This window comes from Microcaecilia unicolor, chromosome 13 (assembly GCF_901765095.1).
Source record: "Microcaecilia unicolor chromosome 13, aMicUni1.1, whole genome shotgun sequence".
Taxonomy (NCBI): Eukaryota; Metazoa; Chordata; class Amphibia; order Gymnophiona; family Siphonopidae; genus Microcaecilia; species Microcaecilia unicolor.
Window position 1 is genome coordinate 23302788 of NC_044043.1, and position 24821 is coordinate 23327608.

Sequence of the window (24821 nt, forward strand, 5' to 3'; positions counted from 1 at the left end):
TTTCTTAAAGAGCACTCCGCTTTCGTCCTCCAACGTGTCTTTCCTGTCCAGAGTGGATCTCAATCTGATATTCAAGGCATTGGGGTATATTAAAGAGTTAACTCTGAAAATATCATTCCTTATAGCCATTACTCCATTTGGTAGGACTGTAGCAATACTTTTATGGATTTAGAGATAAGTTCACCATTGCTCTCTTCTGAGTTCTGTTCTCCCGTATTTTCACCACACTTGTAACCCTACCCACAGATAAAATTGTTATACCCTAATGTTCTCTTGTTATTGTTTTATCGCCCATGAATTCCCCATTGTTACATTCCATTGTTCTGTTCCCCAATTGATATTTTGACTTTGACTTTGTATTCCCATAACTCTTCATAATGTAACCCATAATCGTACTGCAACAAATTGTATTTCCATCATTCACAATGTATTGTAAGCCACACTGAGCCCGCAAATAGGTGGGAAAATGTGGGATACAAATGCAACAAATAAATAAATAAAAAATTGAAGTACTGGAGTTGCACAGTGACTTTATAGGGCGGGGTGCACAGCTGGACTGATCTGGTGGGACTGAAGGAAAGAAAATTATCAAATAAGCACTCATTTCTCCTTGCCTGTGAAGAATGCCCCTTCAAAAATTGCCCTGCTCTCTCTCTGAGAAAAATGGACAGCATTGGGGATGGGAGAACCAGGGTGGTATGTAGGGAGTTCATTTATTACTCCTCATCTTTACTTCAAGAGAATGGGTTTTAAGGTAAAATTCACAAGGAGTAACTTTAATTTAGAAAAGGCAGGGGGGATTGTAGGCCCTATCTTGAAAAGGAAAAGGTTATGCTCAGCTCATATGGAGTTTGCTGTTGTGTGTAGAGCTGTACATTTGTAATTTCAAAGAAATTTACAGACACAAATAAAGTTCTTCTAATGACAGTGAGCCTTTCTGTGTGCCTCAGGTATGAGAGCATCATTGCCACGCTCTGTGAGAACCTGGACTCCCTGGATGAACCAGATGCACGAGGTGCCATGATATGGATTGTGGGCGAGTACGCTGAGAGGATTGACAATGCTGATGAGCTTCTGGAGAGTTTCCTGGAGGGTTTTCATGATGAGAGCACTCAGGTAGGGAGAATAACAACTTCAAATCCCCCCACTTATGGTTTATTAGGCAAACAAAGCAAAGTAGTTTACATTCTAATATCAGAAAAGAGTGTTAATATACAAGAGAAAAAAACAATACTGCGCCAAAAGACCAGACAAAGTTAAGCTGTAGTTAAGGTTATAGGTGCTGAGCAGTACATACTAACCAAGCACATTTTCGGTGGTTATGTCCCTGAATGCCCTGGTAAACTCATTCTGAAGAGGGCGCTAAACTTTTTATGAGATGGTTCCTGGCAGATGGCAGCGAGTTCAAAGCAAGCACACCGGTGAGTAGTTTCCAGTTGTGCCTGGGTATCTGAAGGCGATAGTCTTGTAGTGAATGCAAAGACCTGGCCGGAATATAGAGAACAATCTTGAAAGAAAGATAAGATGCAGTTTCTAAGTGCAACACTTTATGTACTAGACTGAGAATCCTAAATTGAATTCGATATTGAACAGGAAGCCAGTGATAAACCAGATTAAGAGGTACAGATTGCAGCGTTTTACATAGACTGTATGCATTTGATGAGAGATTGATTCATACCGGAATAAACATAAACAATAGCACATGCAAGATGCCACTAAGGCAGAGGTTTTCAACGCAGTCCTTGGGATATAAAGAAGAGTTAATTGTGATTTATCGAGATATCAGTAGATCGCTTGGAATTGATGCAGGACAAAGAAACAATTCTTCACTAACATCTTAGTCTGAGTTTTAGATGATAACTGCTGATCTGCTTAGACTCCCAGATACTTGAAATGGTCCACTAATACACTAGTAGATCCATCTAGCAAAGGAGCAGTGATAGGGCTAATAGATCTCCCAGTGACCCAAGTAGTCAGTTATCACGGAGCCACGCAGTACCTGTGTCTAAACATTTCTGAAGTTGTATTATCTATGGGTGTAAGGCATCGACATAGGAGATCATAAGAATGCTGTTGGTTTAAAAATAGGCCTTAATTCTCAGCTCACATATTAAGGTAGCAAGAGGGATAATGAAGATATTAAATAGTGGAGGGCTAACACAGAACTTTGAGGAACTGATGAAGGAAGTGCACAAATATTTTTAGGTTTAAATCTTTTTTTATTGACAGTAGCATAACTGGTACAACATCTCAAAGCAGAACACAATCACCACATATCAACATCATAGCTAATGTCATTATACAGTTTTTTCATTTTCTCCTCACCTCCCAACCCCTCCCCCTCAACCCCATACATATTCTATAGTACCATCATATTCTACAGTCACATTGCAGATGTAAGGCTGTGTCTTGCAGTGTAAAGAAAGATACCATCAACATAGTGCCTAACAACGTGTCAGCAACAAGACATAAATCTGCCATTCAGAGTAATATGTTGCAAAGGGCCTGGGCTCTTATCCCCTGCACCTAACGGTATCACCTCTATTATTTTATGGTTTATTTTTCAACAATTATTATGGATGATGCAACATAAGAAATAACCACCAGTCACAGATCACAACAAGGTAAAAAATAAAAAATGGTTCTGACAGCACACTACTAAGCTCATCATTTAAATTGTAACAGTGTTCTCCCCTCCCTCCCTTGTCCAAACTTACATTAACAGCAATCAAAACAACTCCCTCACCAATGAACCCACCCCCCCCCTTCCACTCCCATGCCCCAACCCCCGCCCACCCCGAGGAGATACCCGAACCCCCCAATCTAAATACTGAGGGAGTGGCCTATACCTTACTCCACTCCTAAAGTGAATTTACCACCAAACTCCTCCCTCTAGCAGACAAGCTTTGAACGTATGGCCCCCAAGTTTCAAGAAACAATCTCTGCCGCCTGGGGGAACTTCCCACACCTCTTCTTTCGAATAACATAAATTCATGCAATTTGTTCCGCCAGTGCCAAAAATCTGGTGGAGAGTCCACCACCCACTGGCCCATTATAAGCCTCTTACCCACCAGACAGGCTTTCCGAATCAACTGACGGGCCGAACACCCCTGCGAAGGGATTCCAAATATTGAACTATGGAACCCCAAAATTGCCTTACCTTGTGGCATTCCCATAAACAATGAAAAAACAACCACAGAGCTCTCCCACATTTTCCACACAGAGGCGTCCCTGTCCCTCCCATCTTAAAAATCTGGGCCTTTGTAAGGTAGGGCCTATGCAAAATCCTATACTGACATTCACGCAATCCTGCATTCCCCGTCAGACCAGGAATTTTAGATGTCAACAAATTGAAATCCAAGGAAAGATGCGGTCTCAACAAATCACCCACCCATCACTGTGGAATATGCTCTCGATCCCTCAATCCCAAAAACTTTCCCAACACCCTGTGTAAGCCAGAAACAGAAAGACGCTCCCCCTGCACCGAATGAAAAAACTTCCGCAGAAAGTGACAATGTCTAGACCCCAAAGCCAATTTATCTAAGGAGGCGACATAATGTGTCAACTGGTTATGAGCAAAGATGTTTTCCATGTCATAGCCCACACCCAGGGCTCCAAGATTTAACATTGAACCCTGCACAGTTAACACATGTTCTAACCTCGTTATGCCTTGCTGCGCCCATTTCCGAAAAACCACATTTTCCATACCCGGTTGAAATGACATATTCCCCCTGATAGGAAGGAAATCCGACTCCCATCTACTTAACTCAAACACCCTCATCATATCTCCAAAGATTCCGTAAAGGAGTCAACAATATGCTATTACATAGCAAGGCCGGAACCATCTTACTGGGGGCTTGCACTAGGAACTGAAACTGCCAAGGTGCATAGTACTGGCTTTCCAGTTGCCTACAAGTATAATCCCTTGCCAAAAACCAATCTCCAAAATACCTCAAAAGGCTTGCCCAGTTATATCGCGCCTCATCTGGTAAACCAAGGCCACCCTCACCCCAGGATCCCATCAGAATGTTCAACGGGAGCTTTGCCTTTTTTCCCCCCCAACAGAAGCGCTGAAGCAGTTTGAGATCTCCCCCCGTGAGATATATTGGTAACAACTGCATCAGATACAACCATCGGGGAAATTCCACCATTCGAAACAACTGGATCCGCCCACAAAGTGACAGAGGACCCCTGCGCCCATCGAAGAGGGAACTCTGAGCCCCACTCCTGACGCACACTCTCCACAGAAGGCAACGCAAGAGATTTAGAATAATTGAGTCGGAATCCCGCAAAATCTCCAAATTCCCGAAAAAGATCTAGGAGAGCAGACAGAGAACTGTGTGGCTCAGTAAGATGTACCAACAAATCATCAGCAAAAGCTGAAAGGAGAAAATCCGAGCCTCCGATTGATATGCCTTTAATCTCCGGATTCTGTATAATTTCACGAATAAGGGGATCCAGCGACAAAACAAACAAAAGAGGAGACAATGGACATCCCTGCCTAGTCCCACTATATATCCTAAATAATTCTGAACACTCTCCATTCACCCACACATAAGCCCACGGCTCCAAATACAAGACCTGAAGGGCCTCTAAAAAAAATCCCCCAAAGCCATAGCGTCTTAAAACAGCAGACAGATAGGGCCACTTCACCCGGTCAAACGCTTTCTCTGCGTCGAAGCTGACTAAAAGCAATGACAACCGTTTTTGGGCCACCACCTCTAAAGATGTCAAAATAGAACAAACATTTTTAACTGCTGTCCGCCCCTTCACAAACCCCACCTAACATAGTAACATAGTAGATGATGGCAGAAAAAGACCTGCACGGTCCATCCACTCTGCCCAACAAGATAAACTCACATGTGCTACTTTTTGTGTATACCTTACCTTGATTTGTACCTGTCCTTTTCCAGGCACAGACCGTATAAGTCTGCCCAGCACTATCCCCGCCTCCCAACCCCCAGTCCCGCCTCCCACCACCGGCTCTGACACATACCGTATAAGTCTGCCCAGCACCATCTCCGCCTCCCGCCACCGGCTCTGACACCCAATCTCAGCTAAGCTCCTTAGGATCCATTCCTTCTGAACCGGATTCCTTTATGTTTATCCCACACATGTTTGAATTCTGTTACCGTTTTCGTTTCCACCACCTCCCGCGAGAGGGCATTCCAAGCATCCACTACTCTCTCCGTGAAAAAATACTTCCTGACATTTTTCTTGAGTCTGCCCCCCTTCAATCTCATTTCATGTCCTCTCGTTCTACTGCCTTCGCATCTCCGGAAAAGGTTTGTTTGCAGATTAATACCTTTCAAATATTTGAACGTCTGTATCATATCACCCCTGTTTCTTCTTTCCTCCAGAGTATACATGTTCAGGTCCGCAAGTCTCTCCTCATACGTCTTGTAACGCAAATCCCATACCATTCTCGTAGCTTTTCTTTGCACCGCTTCAATTCTTTTTACATCCTTAACAAGATACGGCCTCCAGAACTGAACACAATACTCCAGTGGGGACCTGGGACACATCAACCAAAGACGGGAGTACCATCGCTAGCCTATTGGCTAAAGCTTTGGCATACAACTTAGCGTCCACGTTCAAAAGAGAAATTGGCCTATAGGACTCCGGCTCCGCCTCATTCCCCCCCCCCCCCCTTGGGTATTACCACAATCTACTCCACCTTAAAAGTATCTGGGATCTCCTGGGTAGCCATCATTGTGTTAAATAAAGATATTAATGGCGCTTTGACCTGGTCAAAGAACTGCTTATAAAACTCTATCCGGTAGCCATCGGGTTCTGGAGTCTTGTGAGAAGCACTCTGCTGCAGAGCCAACATTTATTTATTTATGTATTGCATTTGTATCCCACATTATCCCACCTTTTTGCGGGCTCAATGTGGCTTACAATTCATCGTGGATATGGGAAATAGAGGGGAACATACATTTATTATAACAGAGAGTTTTGGATTAAATGATAGTAATAAAGCAAAAGACAGTATAAAACATTTCTGGATAAGTCAGAGGTTATATAGTTACATGTGTTGCTCTTTGTTGTATATCTTGTTGAAGAGATAGGTTTTCAATTGTTTGCGGAAGTTTGTCAATTCGTAGACAGTTCTCAAGTTGCGTGGCAACACGTTCCAGAGCTGCGTGCTCATATAGGAGAAGGTAGATGCGTGCATTAATTTGTATTTCAGGCCTTTGCAATTTGGTGGGTGAAGGTTGAGGAAAGTGCGAGAAGATTTTTTTGCGTTCCTGGGTGGCAGTTCTATTAGGTCTGACATGTAGGCTGGGGCGTCACCATGGATGATTTTATGGACTAAAGTACAGAGTTTAAACGTGATGCGTTCTTTGAGTGGGAGCCAGTGTAGTTTTTCTCGTAAGGGTTTTGCACTTCCGTATTTTGATTTGCCGAATATTAGTCTGGCTGCCGTGTTTTCAGCTGTCTGGAGTTTTTTGCTCTTTACAGCCGGCGTAGAGTGAATTACAGTAGTCCAAGTGACTGAGTACCAATGATTGTACCAGGTTGCGGAAGATGTTCCTTGGAAAAAATGGTCTTATTCTTTTTAGTTTCCACATTGAATGGAACATCATTTTGGTTATGTTGCTCGCATGATTCTCAAGCGTTAGGTGTCGGTCATTGGTAACTCCAAGAATTTTTAGGGTATCCGAAACTGGTAGACTTAGTTTGGGTGTGTTGATGGTGGTAAATTTATTCTTATTGTATTGCGAGGTGAGTATTAGGCATTGGGTTTTTTCTGCATTTAGTTTCAGCTGGAATGCATCTGCCCATGAATTCATGATGTGTAGGCTTTGGTTGATTTCATTAGAGATTTCCCTTAGGTTTTGTTTGAATGGGATAAAGATCGTTACATCATCAGCGTATATGTAAGGGTTTAGATTCTGATTTGATAGTAGTTTGGCCAATGGTGTCATCATTAGGTTGAATATGGTCGGTGAGAGGGGGATCCCTGTGGGACTCCGCATTCAGGTGTCCATGTAGCTGATGTAGTCGAATTTGATGTCACTTGATATGAGCGTTTAGTTAGGAACCCCCTAAACCATTTGAGAACGTTGCCTCCGATTCCAAAGTATTCGAGGATGTGTAATAGAATTTCATGGTCAACCATGTCAAATGCGCTTGACATGTCGAATTGTAGCAGTAGTATATTATTGCCGTTTGCTATCAGTTGTTTGAATCTGGTCATGAGCGTAACTAGTACGGTTTCTGTACTGTGATTAGAACGGAATCCTGACTGGGAATCGTGTAGTATTGAGAATTTGTTTAGATACTCCGTGAGTTGTTTGGTCACCATTCCTTCTGTTATTTTGGTGATCAAGGGAATGGATGCTACTGGTCTGTAATTTCGTTAGTTCGCTAGCATTTTTCTTCGTATCCTTGGGTATGGGGGTGAGTAAAATGTTACCCTTTTCCCTAGGGAAGAGTCCATTTTGTAGCATGAAGTTCATGTGGTTTGTTAAGTCTGTTATGAATTGTTTGGGGGCCGACTTCATGAGGTTGTTTGGGCATATATCTAGTTTGCAGTGAGATTTGGCGAATCTTTTAAGTGTTTGTGAAATAAGATCTTCCGGTAGTATTGCGAATTCAGTCCAGATCCTATCTGCTGGGTAGACTCCAGGGTCCGGGTCTAGGCACTCCAGGAGTGTAGTGTAATCGGTTGGACTGACAGGTATTTTGAGTCGCAATTGTATGATTTTCTCCTTGAAGTATTTCGCCAAATCGTCAGCTCCTGGTGTGTCTGTGCTGTTATTGGTGACTGGGGTTGTGTCTAATAGTTTATTCACGAGTTGGAAGAGTTTGTGTGTGTCCTTGTAATTTGGTCTGATTTCAGTTTTGTAGTATTGTCTTTTGGTTTGTTTTATAGTATATTTATACTTCCTTCGGAGAAGTTTCCAGGCGTTGAGATTGGTATCGTCTTTCTTTTTGTACCACGCACATTCTATTTTCCTAACTTGAGTTTTGAGTGTTTTCAGTTCTTCGTTGAATCATGGTGTTGAGTTCTTTCTGTGCGAGGTTCTGGTTTGGATCGGGGCGATGGTATCTAGTATTGATTTACATCTATTGTCCCATATTGAGAGGAATTGGATTGTGTCTGTTTTAATTGTCCATTCGTCAGTGTAAATCTGTTGCCAGAATTCAACCGGATCTATTTTTCCTCTTGTGGTGTAAGTTTTTCGTGCTTGTTTGTTTGGTGAGTCTTTTATTCTCCATTTGAGGGTGATGTGTGCTTTGTAATGGTCTGACCACAATGTGGGTGACCATTTAGTGTTCATTGGTATAAAGTTTGCATCATGGTCAAATTTGTGTGTTATGATGTCCAGTGTGTGTCCATGTTTGTGTGTTGCTTGAGTATTTGGTCCCTGTAGATCTCATAAATGTAGGAAATCTTTGCAGTCTTGGGTACTTGAAGTGGTGAGATCTTCCAGGTGTAGGTTAATGTCTCCTATTATGATGAGGTTTGAGGAAGCGATACAGGTATTCGAGATAAAGTCCATGAATTGTGTTTGGCAATCTCGCCAGTTTCCTGGTGGTCTGTAAAGTATAACTGCGGTAAGGTATTCCTGGAATTTTGGGTGACTGATTCTTATAGAAGCAATTTCAAGTTGTGGCAGTATGGATTCAGCTATGTTTGTGATGATGAACTCAGATTTGTATATTATGGCTATTCCTCCTCCTCTTTTTCCGTTTCTTGTCCAATGTGTAATTTTGTATCCTGGTGGGCATAGTTCTAAGATTATAGGGTCATGGAGGTTGTGGATCCAGGTTTCAGTAATAAATAGGAAGTCAAGGTTGTCATCAGTGATCCAGTCAGTTAAGGTTTCTGCTTTGTTTACTACTGATCTGGCGTTTACGTATCCCATTTGGATTGTGTGGTAGGGTTCAGCTTGGGGTGTTGATCTCTTGATCTTTATTAGTTGCCTGTTGTCCTGGTGTCTAATTTTGTTGTGTCCTTTCTTCCCTTTCTGTTCGTTGTTTCCGTATATATTTGTTTTTCCTGTTAGTTGATTGTTATTCTTTTTTCCTGGTGGGTTGTGCGTAAGTTGTTTGTGGGGTACGTGTATTGTGGGTAGATTGGTGTTTGTGTTGGGAATAGTCCATACGTGGAGAATTAGGGAGAGGAAGTAAATTGTCATAATTAGTTTGTTGGTATTCATGTTTGCTGTTGTATAGAGGTCTGTAATATGTGTTTAAGATTATGTAGCAGGTCGCAGTGCGTGTCTCTTTATGGTAAAGTTGGATATCTGATCAGTCGTTTATAAGACTTTTAAAAGGTAGGCATTTAAGAACGTTAAGGACAGAGTGATTTGGGAGGCTTTAGCATATGATTAGAGTAGTAAGGCAATTAATACGTTTGTGCTAACATTTAAAGCATTGATTAATTAGGCGTGGCAATCATTAATAATGCAAGGCATATGTGACATTGAAAAGCAGAGCCCTAAGGCAAAACAATTGAGAGATCCTGAGGTACATTTAAGGGTAGCAAAGCAATTGAGAGATCTTGAGATACATTTAACAATAGCAAAGCAATTGAGAGATCCTGAGATACATTTAAGAGTAGCAAAGCAATAGAGAGATCTTGAGATATATTTAACAATAGCAAAGCAATTGAGAGATCCTGAGATACATTTAAGAGTAGCAAAGCAATAGAGAGATCTTGAGATACATTTAAAAGTAGCAAAGCAATTGAGACAATTTAGGCTAGCCAAGTTCTTAAGAGTTTCTTACTTCAGCATTTCCGCAGACACTATAGCAATTCAATTGAGCGTATACGCTTGCAATTTGTCAGGAAAGTACCTGCTACAATGTTCTAACAGCAGACAAAGCGAGTTGACCTGTGAGGGCAAACGGTCTGAAGATGTGTTCCACCAGCTGCTTTCGCCACCGGGATTCAGTACATCCACTCGTGTTGGTTTGGCTGGCGGGTTGTTCCTAAATCGGCGGTTGGGCAGCTCCCCAGTCAATTCATTTGATGTGCTGGTATGCTGCTCTCATGTGGGACAGAAACGGTAATCAGACAGAGAGCTAGAGAGCCTGCAGCGTGGGGCCGGCTGGTGGGTCGAGAAGGCAGGCCGCTTCCACTTCGCCGCCCCTCGGAACACTCAGAAATTTTCAGCCGGCACCCGATGGACTTAGCGATCAGGCCGCGTGGTGGGTCACAGGTCCGCCATAGTAGTATTTACTACTACTACTACTACTACTACTACTTAACATTTCTAGAGCGCTACTAGGGTTACGCAGCGCTGTACAAATTAATAAATAAGGACAGTCCCTGCTCAGAAGAGCTTACAATCTAAAGGACGAAATGTCAAGTTGGGGTAGTTAAGATTTCTTGAGAAGAGATGAAGTGATTAGGTGCCGAAGGCGACATTGAAGAGGTGGGCTTTGAGCAATGATTTGAAGATGAGTAGGGAGGGGGCCCGGCGTATGGGCTCAGGGAGTTTGTTCCAAGCATGGGGTGAAGCGAGGCAGAAAGGGCGAAGCCTAGAGTTGGCGGTGGTGGAGAAGGGTACTGAAAGGAGGGATTTGTCTAGAGAGCGGAGGTTACGGGTGGGGACATAAGGGGAGATGAGAGTAGAGAGGTAAGGAGGGGCTGCAGATCGAGTGCATTTGTAGGTGAGTAGGAGAAGCTTGAACTGTATGCGGTATCTGATCGGAAGCCAGTGAAGTGACTTGAGGAGAGGGGTGATATGAGTATATCGGTTGAGGCGGAAGATAAGACGTGCGGCCGAGTTCTGGATGGACTGAAGGGGGGATAGATGGCTAAGTGGGAGGCCGGTGAGGAGTAAGTTGCAGTAGTCAAGGCGAGAGGTAATGAGAGAGTGGATGAGAGTTCGAGTGGTGTGCTCGGAGAGGAGGGGGCGAATTTTGCTAATGTTATAGAGGAAGAAGCGACAGGTCTTGGCTATCTGCTGGATATGCGCAGAGAAGGAGAGGAAGGAGTCGAAGATGACACCAAGGTTGCGGGCAGATGAGACGGGGACGATGAGGGTGTTATCAATTGAGATAGAGAGTGAAGGGAGAGGAGAAGTGGGTTTGGGTGGGAACACAATAAGTTCCGTCTTGGCCATGTTTAGTTTCAGGTGACGGTTGGACATCCAGGCAGCAATGTTGGATAAGCAGGCCAGTACTTTGGCCTGGGTTTCCGCAGTGATTTCTGGTGTGGAGAGATAAAGCTAGGTGTTGTCAGCATAAAGATGATAGTGGAAACCATGAGAAGAGATTAGGGAGCCTAAGGAAGAGGTGTAGATTGAAAAAAGAAGGGGCCCAAGGACAGATCCCTGGGGAACTCCAACAGAGAGCGGGATAGGGGAGGAGGATGAGCCATGAGAGTGTACTCTGAAGGTACGATGGGAGAGATAAGAGGAGAACCAGGAGAGGACAGAGCCCTGGAACCCAAAGGAGGACAGTGTGTCAAGAAGTAGGTTGTGATTGACAGTGTCAAAAGCGGCGGGTAGGTCGAGGAGGATGAGGATTGAATAGTGACCTTTAGATTTGGCGAGGAACAGGTCATTGCAGTGCTGTTTCTGTCGAGTGTAGGGGGCGAAAGCCGGATTGAAGTGGATCGAGGATGGCATGAGAGGAGAGGAAATCAATGCAGCGGCTGTGAATGTCGCGTTCAAGTATCTTGGAGAGGAAGGATAGGAGGGAAATGGGGCGGTAGTTGGAGGGACAGGTAGGGTCAAGTGATGGTTTTTTTGAGGACCCTTGGATTTCGGCCGTTACCTGGTTGGCTTCTCGGTGCCCGCGTGGTCGGGTTAGGTCGTCCGTGCCGCCGCATGCATGGGTCCTTTTCGGTGAAGGGCGGCCGCTCGAGCCACAAGATATGGCTACGGCTCGTCCCTGTAGCTCCTTGTTTTCTGATGGGTTCAGATGGATCTGTCCGGTCGGGTGTGTCGGGCCACAAGGTCACCTGCGGTCAGGCCGTTTCGTTTGTTCGCCCCGGAGAGCTGCGATCTCTTCCGGTCTGTGAAGCCGATTTGGTTCCAGTTTTGTTTTGGGCTGGCTCGAGCTCGGTCCTCTAAATTTGGCGATCCGACAGGCGAATCGACAGGTTCAGTTAGACCCCGATGGGCCTTTCTGGTCGGGAGTATGCCAGGCCACGAGGTCAGCTGTAACCAGGTCTTGGCTCGGTCAGTTTTGGCTTGCTCAACTGCGCTGGTCGTCGTGGTCCCGCGGTCTCCCAGTCGGTTGTGGATCAGCTTCGGTTCAGTACCGGTCCATTCCGGTCCGGTTGGGAACGGCGCTGGGTGGTCCAGGTAGGTTTTGTTTCCTCTGGACTTCAGTAGCTCCTTACCTGTCGGCCATCTTGTCAAAACCTTGTCAAAACATCAAGTCTCCCTCAGTAAATGGCGCATTCAACCGTCTCCATTGACAATCAGAAAGCTGAGGTAAATCCAGATTGTCCAAATACATGTTACTATCCAAGTCTGGGGCATACAATGTTTTATAATACAGACCAAAAATGTCTGCAATATCTTTTTCTGAACGCTTCATCCGACCGTCCGGTGCCTTCAACTGTAAAACACGATGTGCACCTCCTTTTTTTACAGAGCATCCTGGCCAACAGCCACCCAGCCTTATTGCCATGTTGGAACAAATTATATTTATAATAGAGCTGGGACTTAACTGCCCGTTGATGGAGCAAATCATTTAATTCGTTTTGTGCCCCCAACAGAGCTTCCCTACACGAAGTAGTATGTAAGTGCCCATAAGATTTCCGCAACTTCTGTATCAGTGCTCCCAAACGCACAATTTCCCCGTCCCTTGCCTTCCAACGTCTCGTTAAATAAGAAATAATATCCCCGCGTAATACAGCCTTAGCAGTTTCCCAAAAAAGAGCTGGTTGATCCACATGGATGCCATTATGGTACACATAATCCTCCCATCTCTCCAACAAGTAAACCTGAAATTTCTGATCACGTACGAGCTCCAAAGGGTAGCGCCAGATCCGACTACCCAGGCCGCCCAATTTACCAGTCAAGTTCAACCAAACCAAAGCATGATTGGACACCGCGTATGGTCCGATCTCCGCCTGCTGCACTTGAGAAAAAATGGACCGGGAAACAAACAAAGCCATGTGTCCTTGAGAGGTGGGTATAATCCCGCTCCAAGAAATGCAGCACCCGCCATACATCCACCAGATCTAAAGCCTTACACAACAAAGACAATGCCTCACAACCACCCCCTTACCTCTGTGCACCCGGATTCGATCTATTCATCAAACACCAAGTAAAAATCTCCTCCCAAAACCAGTTCCCCCCCCCCCCCAGCGTGCGGAGACAGCCTCCCGATCAAAGCTTGAAAAAAACTCCCAGTGAAAACATTGTGGGCATATATATTGCAAAGCACTAGATGGCGACCAGCAAGCACTGCTTCAGCCAAAACCCACCGACCATCGGGGTCTGCTCTAACCGACTTGAACTAAAGAGGAATATTTTTCCTAAAGAGAATCATCACCCCTGCCTTCCTCCCCACTGCCGGAGCCTCCACCAGAGATCCCACCCATCTGCGTTTAAATTTGGCTTGTTCACCTGAAGACAAATGTGTCTCTTGTATAAAAGCCACATCGGCCTTCTGCCTTTGCAGTGCCTGCAGTAGCGTGGTACGCTTAATGGGCGAGTTTACCCCCCCCCCCCCCCCCCACATTCCAAGAGACTATTTTAAGTGACCCCATTAAGCCAATACTCATCTAATCCTGTAGCAAAATTTCTCAATCTCAAAAACAACAGAGGATGTCCCCCAGCCCATGGACATCCCCCCCACAGCTACCCGCTCCCACAACACCTTCTCCAAAGTATCTCCAGGCATCTCCTCAGCCTCCCCCCTCCGCCCCCCTTCCAACCCCCTCCCCCCTCCCCATACAAAAACCCTCATAGCCCCTGTAGAGCCTAATCACGCGCGCTCCATCCCCACTCACACAATAATTAAGCAGCATAACCCCCTCACTCGTCCTCCCACTCTGTAACCATTCCACATACACACTCCCCACTCACTCCGCACCCAAATATAAATCATCTTATCCCAACACTTGTTACAAACCCATCCACTTCCTTGCAATTCCCACAAAGCCCACAAAAAACCACAGACCACCCAAAACCTCCAAAGTTAAACCAATCCCAATATCATTCTATTAAAATGTAAAGTCCAACATAACAATGCGAACAAAGCACCCTGGCTCGCCTAAAGGGAACACTTGGCCCCAGCGTTACACCAGATACCTGGCAGTCCAAGCCAACCATTCAGCTTCTCCTGCCTTAAGGTCCATCCAAACAGGGATCTTCATGCTGGCGTCTCCGCATCCAAATCATGTTGCACGAATTTCAACGCATCTTCTGCTGTTGTGAAGAACTTCTGAGATCCCTGGTGCCAGATCTTCAAGTGCGCAGGATAAAATAAAGCAAATTGGATCTTTCTCGCAAATAGACGTTGGCAGACATCGCGGAACGTCTTGCACTGCGAGGACACTGCACTTGAAAAATCTTGAAGCAGCGCACCACAGAATTTTCATATTTTAGCTGCCCCACCTTCCTAAGCGCCCGAAAAAGGTCCTCTTTATGGGCAAAATTCAAAACCTTAAATATCACCAACCTAGGGCGGGAATCCTCCTTCCGCATGGGCCTCAGCCTATGGGCCCGCTCCACATGCAAAGGGCCTGTAGTCAGCTGTAATTGTAAAACTTTATGGAGCCAGGATTCCAAAAAGGAGCGCAAATCACTTTCTCTGATTGTTTCAGGCAGCCCCACCATCCTAATGTTGTTCCGACGAGACCTGTTCTCCAGGTCCTCCAATTTCGCTTCAAGGCGGTCTACCCGCTGCTTCAAAGCCGCTCCCGACCTCTCTTGCTGCTGCACCCACATCCTCGACGTCCGATAACCTCTGCTTGTATAAGGCGACCTCTGACTGGATACTTCCCAGTTTTTCATCGATCCCCTGTAGCTGGTCTGCAATCCTTTGCAGTTTTAGGTCCACGGATGCCTCCAGCATGGAAGAAACCTCCGCCGCCACCTCTGCAGCCCACGCAGAGCTCACTGTCTTAGGACTCCTTCTGTCAACATCCGCCATCTTGGCTTAAGGTACGCGACTCCGCGCCCCTTCTTTTTTTCTCGATTTTGCCGCCATCCTCCGCTCGCTCTCCTGTTCCGCTTTCACAAAATCGATCCCTGCTCTGCACCCGATCACCTCCTCGGTCCGCAAAAACGAGAAACACCGCAACACTGTTGGAATTTCGCAATTAAATGCAGGTGAGGAGGGAGCGCCGCACGACGACAGCCTTTCTCTAGCCGTGCATCACGTGATCCTGCACAAATATTTTTAATAAATGTTTTAACATATTTGAAGATATTTAAGTTTGGATTACCACTGATACTAAATTTATTTAACCACCGCAGCGTAGTGTGCCTATGCAGATGTATTCAACTGGCATATACAGGCATATACACTTAACATTAGTTAGGTTGCTATGTGGCATGCTTGAGGCACCTGATTTTAGATTTTAACTTATACACTGATAAAACATCCTCTGCAACAAAGTAAAAGAGGAGTTTCTGGGATAGACAGTGGCAAAACACTACTTCCGTAGTACTTGAATCCCTCTCGTGACTTGTTCTACATCCTCCACTCTGTTTTTGTGCCCCTTTTGTGCTAACAGTTCCTAAGTGACAGATACTTCTTGTTTTATTCCACCAGAAGTGAGAGAATGTAGAAAAGGTACTTTTTGGCGTGAAAATACAGAGGAGAACAATATTCTGCACCAGGAGAGGCTTTGACTGACTCCCAACAGCATATACAGCGGCACGTAACCGGATATTGCTGTTGAATATCCTGTCTCTCTGTCTACCATGGCGCGATCTGGTTTGTACCAGGCAGTCTGGGGTGGAGTCAGGGCGGAGCTAGGAGTTACCCGGGCACCATCTATATTCAGTGACTGTAGTTAAACTCTGGAATTCGCTGCCGGAAAAGGTGGTTAAGGCGGTTAACTTAGCGGACTTCAAAAAAGGGTTGGACAGCTTCCCGGAGGAAAAAGCCATAGAATGTTATTGAATGCACGAGGGAATAATACAGTATTTCTAGGATGGGCGAGACAGATTGCTTGTTCTTTTGGCCGCTGTCGGTGACATGGTGCTGGGCTCGATAAAACCCTTGGTCTGTCTCAGCATGGCGATGCTTATGTACTTTTGTACTTAAGGATAACTATCCGTTCCAGGGGGCACGTCAATGAAATGCCCTACCCTGGTCTCTGAAAACTCAACCGACATATGACCTTCAGGAAGATGCTCAAGACCTACCTTTTTGATAAATAATCCTGACTCGGAACACTCCAAAAATTTAACCATTATCCTTCCCTCATATAACGAGGCCACCTTCTCTGTAAACCGCCGCAAATCCCCACCAGGAACACAGATAGAATAGAATAGAACTTGGTAGCTATCCAGGTACCATTGATGAACATTGGCAGTGCCCAGTAACTCCCAGCAGCCACCCACACTCAGATATTCAGTACTTTTACCCAAATAAGGGGCTAGCTCTGAATATCGAATCTAATTTACCTACTAGTTGCCAGGCTGTTAAAGAAATGCTGACTGCCATTGTCGGAATATTTTTTATACCCTCACAAAACTAATTAGTTGGGAAATAAACACTAAATTTAGAAGCCTTAGGTATACTGCAGTATTGTTACCACAGCAGTTTGGTCTTGTATCTTGTGTTTTCCTTAAATCGTGCCTCTAGCATTCCGTAGGTGATTTACAGGATTTGTATGCCCTGGTGTTAGTTGTTCCTCCTTTGATGTTGGTCCGTGAATCTGAGGACTGGATTGCTGTCGAAGACAAATGCCTTAACCTGTAGAGCTATCCCCCTGGCATGTCTCTTTTACATAAATTCTTGTATTTCAAGGATTTGCGTGTTTTGCAGCTAACGCAGAAAAGAGATACATATCTATAAATTTCCCCCGCTTTTGCCCTCCATTAGAACTTGCTTACGCAATTAATTGCTGACTGCCACTGTACCTCTTGAATGCATGTTTATCTCACTCCTTGTGCATGACCAGATTACTGACTTGTGACTCTAGCACTGAGAGACATTAACAGCTTTTGAAGTAAAGTTGTATTTGTAATGTCTTGTAAGTTTTTCTCTGGGTGTCTGTGCCTCTCTAAATGTATTTTGGGATTTATCAAAATTTGCACGTGTGTTCAAGAAGCTTTCAAATGTTTTTTTTGCAAGACGATGCTTAATTTGTAATGGATTCATCTAGTCATATTTTCCTAAGTATTCTTTTATGTTGTGATGGTATAAAACCTAGTGGTATGCTTTTTGAAAGAAATAATAAAATCTTCATTCTTTTACCTTATAAATACTACTAGGAAAAAAGGCCTGTTTCTGAAACCAATGAAACGGGCGCTAGCAAGGTATTGGCTTCCTGTAGTTAATGCTTTGAAAGGGATTGTAAGGAGAAATGTGTTGTTATGCTAATGAATAATTTACATTGTTGTATTATGTGTAAAATCTTTTTTGTTGTTTTTCTGTTTTTTTTTCTTTGTGTTGGTTGTGTGTGTGGGTGTGAGTGAGTGAGTGAGAGATGCTGATTCTGCATGTTAGAGCTTGTGTATTTATTGGGGGGGGGGGGGAGTGTGTGAGTGAGAGACAGAGATCTTGATTCACCATGGCAGAGTTTGTGTATGATGTTGTGGTGGTGGTTGGGGGGAATGTGTGTGTGTGTCTTAGTGAGAGAGAAAGATCTTGATTTTCCATTTTAAGAGTTTGTGTATTATATTAAGGGGGTGGGATGGGAGTTTGTGGGAGTGAGAGAGAGAGATGCTGTTTCTCTATGGCACAGTGTGTGTATGATGTTGGTGGGGGGGGTGGAAGGAATGTGTGTCTGTGTCAGACAGAAAGATGGTGATTGTCCCTTGGAGAGTTTGTGTATGATGTGGGTGGGGAGGGTGGAGAGGGTAGCGGCATCTGTGTGTGAGAGTGTTTGGAGGGGGGACAATTGCCTTTTTTCCCCTGAACTTCCCTTTCCTTAGCCCTGTACCAGAAGGGGGGGGGGGCCTTGGTTATTGATTTGGTTGGGAGTGTGTGAGTTGCATGACCAATCTGCATTGCCATTCTTGGGGGGGGGGGGGATGGTAGCGGTGTTCCACATCAGTGTGTGTTTGTGTTGTTTGGGAGGGAGGCTGTGTGTGTGTGAGTCAGAGAGAGAGATGTTGAATTTCCTTGATAGAGTTTGTGTATTAAGGGGTGGGGTGGGGCTGGGAGTGTGTGTGCGTGTGAGAGAGAGAGAGAGAGAGAGAGATGCTGTCACCATGGTGCGTGTGAGAGAGAGAGAGAGAGAGAGAGATGCTGTCACCATGGCAGAGTGTGTGTATGTTCTTGGGTGGGGGGTGGAGTTTGGTTGTGGGTGTGAGTGAGAGATGGTGATTCTCCATGGTACAGCTTGTGTATTTAGTGGAGGGGGGGAGTGTATGTGTCTGAGTGAGAGATAGAGATGTTGCTTTTCCATTTTCGAGTTTGTGTATTAAGGGGCGTGGGAGGGGAGTTTGTGGGTGTGAGTGACAGAGATGCTGTGTCTCCATGATGATTTTTTTTGGGGGGAGAGGGTGTTTTGAAGGAATGTTTGTCTGTTGATTGTCCCTTGGAGAGTTTGTGTATGATGTGGGTAGTGGTGTTGGGGGTGGGGGGTGGGAGAGTTTGTGTATGATGGGGGGGGGGGGGGAACAGTGTAGCGGCATGTGTGTGTGAGAGTGTGGGCACTCAGCAGGATAAACTTTGCCTCCTGGTCTTGTCTCCGCGTATGCCGCTCTCCTTCAGCTACAGCTGTCAGATAATTCCATCCGGCTTTCACCGCCACACCACCTTTCTTGTTTGCCTAGTCAAAAACCAAGGGACGACTACCTCAGTCTGCAAAAGGACAGCCGGTGTACTGCGCGAGACAGATGAGGTTAGGCGGTGCGCTTGGTGCGCGATTCTTTGAGGCCGTGCGCTTGGTGTGGGCACACGAGTGGCGCGATTCTTTGAAGCTGATATAACTCCTCTTTTCTTTTCTCATTATCCGCCCTCGACGTCATCACGTTTTGACGCGAGGGCGGGGCAGAGAGAGATGGTGACACACTTACGAACTTACGAACCCTTCACTGAAGCCACGGAGTCAGCTTCAGAACGTTGAGGGTGCTTTTTATTATAGTAGATGTTACCCTGGGCAGGACTGTAAATGAATAAAGCCACCCATTGATTAAGGATGAATGCTTCTGGGCCTGAGCAGCAGTTGTGGCAGGAGGCCCTGATTCCATTCCCAGCCCTGAATCTAGCAGAAAAGAAGGATGGGCCTGTCCAGTAGATACCCACACTTTTGTGAAATAAGGTGCAGTTGTACTGGATTGCAAAGGGAGTGATAGGCTATTTGCCTCGCCCAGTTTGTTGTTAATGATAGCGGGCTAAGATGACTAAAGGTCAAAAGCAAAATTTTTGCATTGGTTTGATATGAATGATTTAGCATAATTTTGAACTGTGGGGAGAAAAAAGAGAAAGTTTTTTAGTTCAGTGAGCAGACACCGGAATAATAACACCACAGCTGAAAGGGACAGTTGCTTTGCTTGTCCTTCATTCCCAAATGTCCCACAATGAGAGAGAAACTTTTTTCAGCTCATATACCAGACATTCTAAATTAATAGATTGAGGTCTGCTAGCTTTGGTATGATTTTGGTTTGTGCTTAGAGTGCTGCATTTTGGATGCCTGAATGTGCTGTGGAAGAATGGATACTTTTTCCTTGGGTGGATGTTTCTGGTTAGATAGTTCTACCCCAGTATAATATGTGTTTTGCTTATTCTTTAGGTACAGCTTACTCTGTTGACTGCTGTCGTGAAACTGTTCCTGAAGAAACCCTCTGAAACACAGGAGCTGGTGCAACAAGTGCTTAGCCTGGCTACACAGGTAAGGGAAGCTGCCAGGAATGTTGATGCTAGGGTTCCAGTGCAGGTTTTATGATTGTGAGCATCTATGAACCATATATACCTGGAGATCAGAGCCTGAGTAATGTGTAATGTAACATCTTTGAATCCTTTTCTCACCTCCTGTGCTCTTGTGCAACTGGAAGAGGTCAACAGAGCACCAGAAACTAGTCATTTATTTGAACAGAAAATGGCATTGCAAGCTTCTCTACATTGTCCTGCCAGTGTGCTTCAGATCTCCTCTCCAGCAACCCCCTGAAGAAACTAATTTAAGCCTTGCAAAGATGTATACCAGAGAGGATGGTGGAATTGACTGATAAGTGGGCCGAGTAGCTGCTGATAGACCGCTGAATGACTGGTAGTGTTGGGACGTTCTGTGATCTCTTGTAACAGAGGTGGGTAATTACTTTGTTGTCAAGGGCTGTAAAGTGATAAGGGGTAGCCTTGTTGGAGCTTCGCTCATTTCATGGAAATGTTTGACTGCTTCTTGAGAGCTGTATTATGTTTTTCTGCCATAAATGTCTTCGTCGCCCTGTGGTGCTGCTCACGTTGAGTGGTTGATCAGCTGATTGTAGATCTCAGAGAAAGTAGTGTTGTGGAATGTCTTAACCAGCAGAAAAAGACAAACTAGAAACTATGTAGCTTGGGGTAATGTTTAAACCTGGCATGAAGACTCCACAGCCAGTCTGTTTGCAGGATATCCACAATTATACACTGGCTGAATTGAGCCATAGCTGCAACCAATAGCACATCGATTCAACCTTTAAATCGGAAAATAATTGTTTGAATTAAAAAATGATATTTATGTTTCAATAATTTTTATTGATGACAATTAAAGTACTCGCAATAATATATGTATCCAATACATTATTAACAAAATAAATCAAACAATTGAAACCATCATCAACTTTTTGTTTTAACGTTATCCCCAACACCCATTTTCCCCCCTTACCCTGACAAATTATAACTTCAAGGGAGATAAAACAAGTAGTCCAACATGAACAGAAAATACTTTATTGGCTATATCCCTATAACTCTCTTTCTCCGAGGACAAACAGGCTGCTTGTTCTCACTGATGGGTGACGTCCACGGCAGCCCCTCCAATCGGAACACTTTCTAGCAAAGTTCTTTGCTAGTCCTCGCGCGCCGATGCGCACCGCGCATGCGCGGCCGTCTTCCCGCCCGAACCGGCTCGTGCCGGCCAGTCTTCTTTTGTCCGCGCTCGGTACGGTTGTGTTTCGCCGTTCGCGCCCCGAAAGTTGACCTCGCGCGTCGTTTTTCGACTTCGCTTTAAAAAAAAAAAAAAAAAAAAGAGTGTCGGAAGGAGACCTTTTCGGTCTGCTCCCTTCCTGTACTTCTAGTTTTGCTCCGGTGAGTTTTCTTTCATCGTCGGGGTAGGCCCTATTTAGGCCTCGGTTCGAAGTTTTTCTTCCCCCTCTTTTTGTGGTGCCATTTTCGCCATTTCGAGTTTTGATCTCACCGGCGCGATTTTTCCGCCCATGACATCGAAGTCTTCCAGCGGCTTCAAGAAGTGCACCCAGTGCGCCCGGGTAATCTCGCTCACTGACAGGCACGCGTCGTGTCTTCAGTGTCTGGGGGCTGGGCACCGCCCGCAGGCCTGTAGTCTGTGTTCTCTTTTGTAAAAGCGGACTCAGGTAGCGAGATTAGCCCAGTGGAACGTTTTGTTCTCGGGCTCTTCGTCGGCATCGGCACCGGGAGTATCGACTGCTTCGACGTCGTCGGCGCCCAGACCTTCATCCTCGCCCCCCGATTGCATCGAGGCATCGGCCCTCTGCATCGGGGCGACATCGGAGGGCGGCGTCGGTGGTATCGAGACCTCCTCGTCTGCTGATGTCGTCGGACGGTGGTGCTTCGTCTGGAGTGCAGGTGAGGGCTGTCCATTCCCCTGCTGGTGGCGGTGAGCCTTCGGGTGGGTCTCCCCCTACCCTGAGGGCTCCTGCGGTACAGCCCCCCCCAAGACCGACCTCCTTCGGCCTCGGCCCCGAGGAAGAGATGGCTGGATTCTACGTCCTCGTCGGTGCCGGGAAGCTCCGGTGACATGCTTCGTCCCAAAAAGTCGAAGAAGCATCGTCACCGGTCCCCTTCCCGTGTCGGCACCGAGGGAGTCGGCACCCAGTAGGCATCGGCACCGAGAGGACCGCTCGCCCTCTGTTCAAGAGGTGTCGGTGCGCTCCCCTTTGGACAGCCCGGAACAGCCTCCACGCCCGGAACAGGTTCTGACATCGACTCCTGCATCGACTTCCATGTCTTTTTCCACAGCCGCTCTGCACGAGAGCCTCCGGGCCGTTCTCCCAGAGATCCTGGGAGAGCTGTTGCGCCCTACCCCTCCGGTACCGGGGGTGCTTGCGCCACCGGTACCGTCGAGCGAGGCGCCGGCTGGCCCATTGCCCGGGGTGAGGTCTCCGACATCGGTGCCGCTTGCGGTACCGACTGCGGTAGCCTCCCAGGAAGGCTGCAGACACAGATATTTCTCTGACGAGGAGTCTGAGGGTCTTCCTTCCGATCCCACTCCCTCTCCTGAAAGGCAGCTTTCTCCTCCTGAGAGCCTGTCTTTCGCTTCCTTTGTCCGGGAGATGTCTACGGCCATCCCCTTCCCGGTGGTTGTGGAGGACGAGCCCAGGGCTGAAATGTTTGAGCTCCTGGACTATCCTTCTCCACCTAAGGAAGCGTCCACAGTACCCATGCATCATGTCCTCAAAAAGACATTGCTGGCGAACTGGACCAAGCCTCTAACTAATCCCCACATTCCCAAGAAGATCGAGTCCCAGTACCGGATCCATGGGGACCCAGAGCTGATGCGCACTCAGTTGCCTCACGACTCTGGAGTTGTGGATTTGGCCCTAAAGAAGGCCAAGAGTTCTAGGGAGCATGCTTCGGCGCCCCAGGGCAAGGACTCTAGAACCTTAGACTCCTTTGGGAGGAAGGCCTACCATTCTTCTATGCTCGTGGCCAAAATCCAGTCTTACCAGCTCTACACGAGCATACACATGCGGAACAATGTGCGGCAGTTGGCGGGCTTGCTGGACAAGCTCCCCCCTGAGCAAGCCAAGCCATTTCAGGAGGTGGTCAGGCAGCTGAAGGCGTGCAGAAAATTCCTGGCCAGAGGGTTGTATGACACCTTTGATGTTGCGTCCAGGGCCGCTGCTCAAGGTGTGGTGATGCGCAGACTCTCATGGCTGCGTGCCTCCGACCTGGAGAATAGAATCCAGCAGCGGATTGCGGACTCGCCTTGCTGTGCGGATAATATTTTTGGAGAGAAAGTCGAGCAGGTGGTAGAGCAGCTCCACCAGCGGGATACCGCTTTCGACAAGTTCTCCCGCCGGCAGCCTTCAGCCTCTACCTCTACAGGTAGAAGATTTTTTGGGGGAAGGAAGACTGTTCCCTACTCTTCTGGCAAGTGTAGGTATAATCCTCCTTCTCGACAGCCTGCGGCCCAGGCTAAGCCCCAGCGCGCTCGCTCTCGTCAGCAGCGTGCGACACAGAAAGGCCCCTCGGCTCCCCAGCAAAAGCAAGGGACGAGCTTTTGACTGGTTCCAGCAGAGCATAGCCGACATCCAAGTGTCAGTGCCGGGCGACCTGCCAGTCGGAGGGAGGTTGAAAGCTTTTCACCAAAGGTGGCCTCTCATAACCTCCGATCAGTGGGTTCTCCAAATAGTCCGGCAAGGATACACCCTCAATTTGGCCTCAAAACCTCCAAATTGTCCACCGGGAACTCAGTCTTACAGCTTCCAACACAAGCAGGTACTTGCAGAGGAACTCTCCGCCCTTCTCAGCGCCAATGCGGTCGAGCCCGTGCCATCCGGGCAAGAAGGGCTGGGATTCTATTCCAGGTACTTCCTTGTGGAAAAGAAAACAGGGGGGATGCGTCCCATCCTAGACCTAAGGGCCCTGAACAAATATCTGATCAAAGAAAAGTTCAGGATGCTTTCCCTGGGCACCCTTCTCCCCATGATTCAGGAAAACGATTGGTTATGCTCTCTGGACTTGAAGGACGCCTACACGCACATCCCGATACTGCCAGCTCACAGACAGTATCTGCGTTTTCAGCTGGGCACACGTCACTTCCAGTACTGTGTGCTACCCTTTGGGCTCGCCTCTGCGCCCAGAGTGTTCACGAAGTGCTTGGCTGTAGTAGCAGCGGCACTTCGCAGACTGGGGGTACATGTGTTCCCATATCTCGACGATTGGCTGGTGAAGAACACATCCGAAGCAGGAGCCCTGCAGTCCATGCAGATGACTATTCGCCTCCTGGAGCTACTGGGGTTTGTGATAAATTATCCAAAGTCCCATCTTCTCCCAGTGCAGAAACTCGAATTCATAGGAGCTCTGCTGGATTCTCGGACGGCTCGCGCCTATCTCCCAGAGACGAGAGCCAACAACTTGTTGTCCCTCGTCTCGCGGGTGCGAGCGTCCCAGCAGATCACAGCTCGGCAGATGTTGAGATTGCTGGGCCACATGGCCTCCACAGTTCATGTGACTCCCATGGCCCGCCTTCACATGAGATCTGCTCAATGGACCCTAGCTTCCCAGTGGTTTCAGGCTGCTGGGGATCTAGAAGACGTGATCCACCTGTCCACGAGTTTTCTCAAATCCCTGTATTGGTGGACGATTTGGTCCAGTTTGACTCTGGGACGTCCTTTCCAAATTCCTCAGCCACAAAAAGTGCTGACCACGGATGCGTCTCTCCTGGGGTGGGGAGCTCATGTCGATGGGCTTCACACCCAAGGAAGCTGGTCCCTCCAGGAACGCGATCTGCAGATCAATCTTCTGGAGTTACGAGCGATCTGGAACGCTCTGAAGGCTTTCAGAGATCGGCTGTCCCACCAAATTATCCAAAT

The 24821-nt window shown here is 46.6% G+C and overlaps 1 protein-coding gene across 2 annotated transcripts in view; it reads left to right on the forward strand.

Annotated features, from left to right (window-relative positions):
- The window catches only part of AP2B1 (adaptor related protein complex 2 subunit beta 1), a 383465-nt gene that overhangs the window by 180291 nt on the left and 178353 nt on the right, over positions 1-24821 (forward strand). For both annotated transcript variants that reach the window (XM_030222393.1, XM_030222392.1), the window contains 2 exons: positions 951-1116; positions 19847-19945. In XM_030222393.1, the coding sequence (XP_030078253.1) occupies positions 951-1116; positions 19847-19945 (265 nt within the window). The remainder of the gene's footprint in view (positions 1-950; positions 1117-19846; positions 19946-24821) is intronic.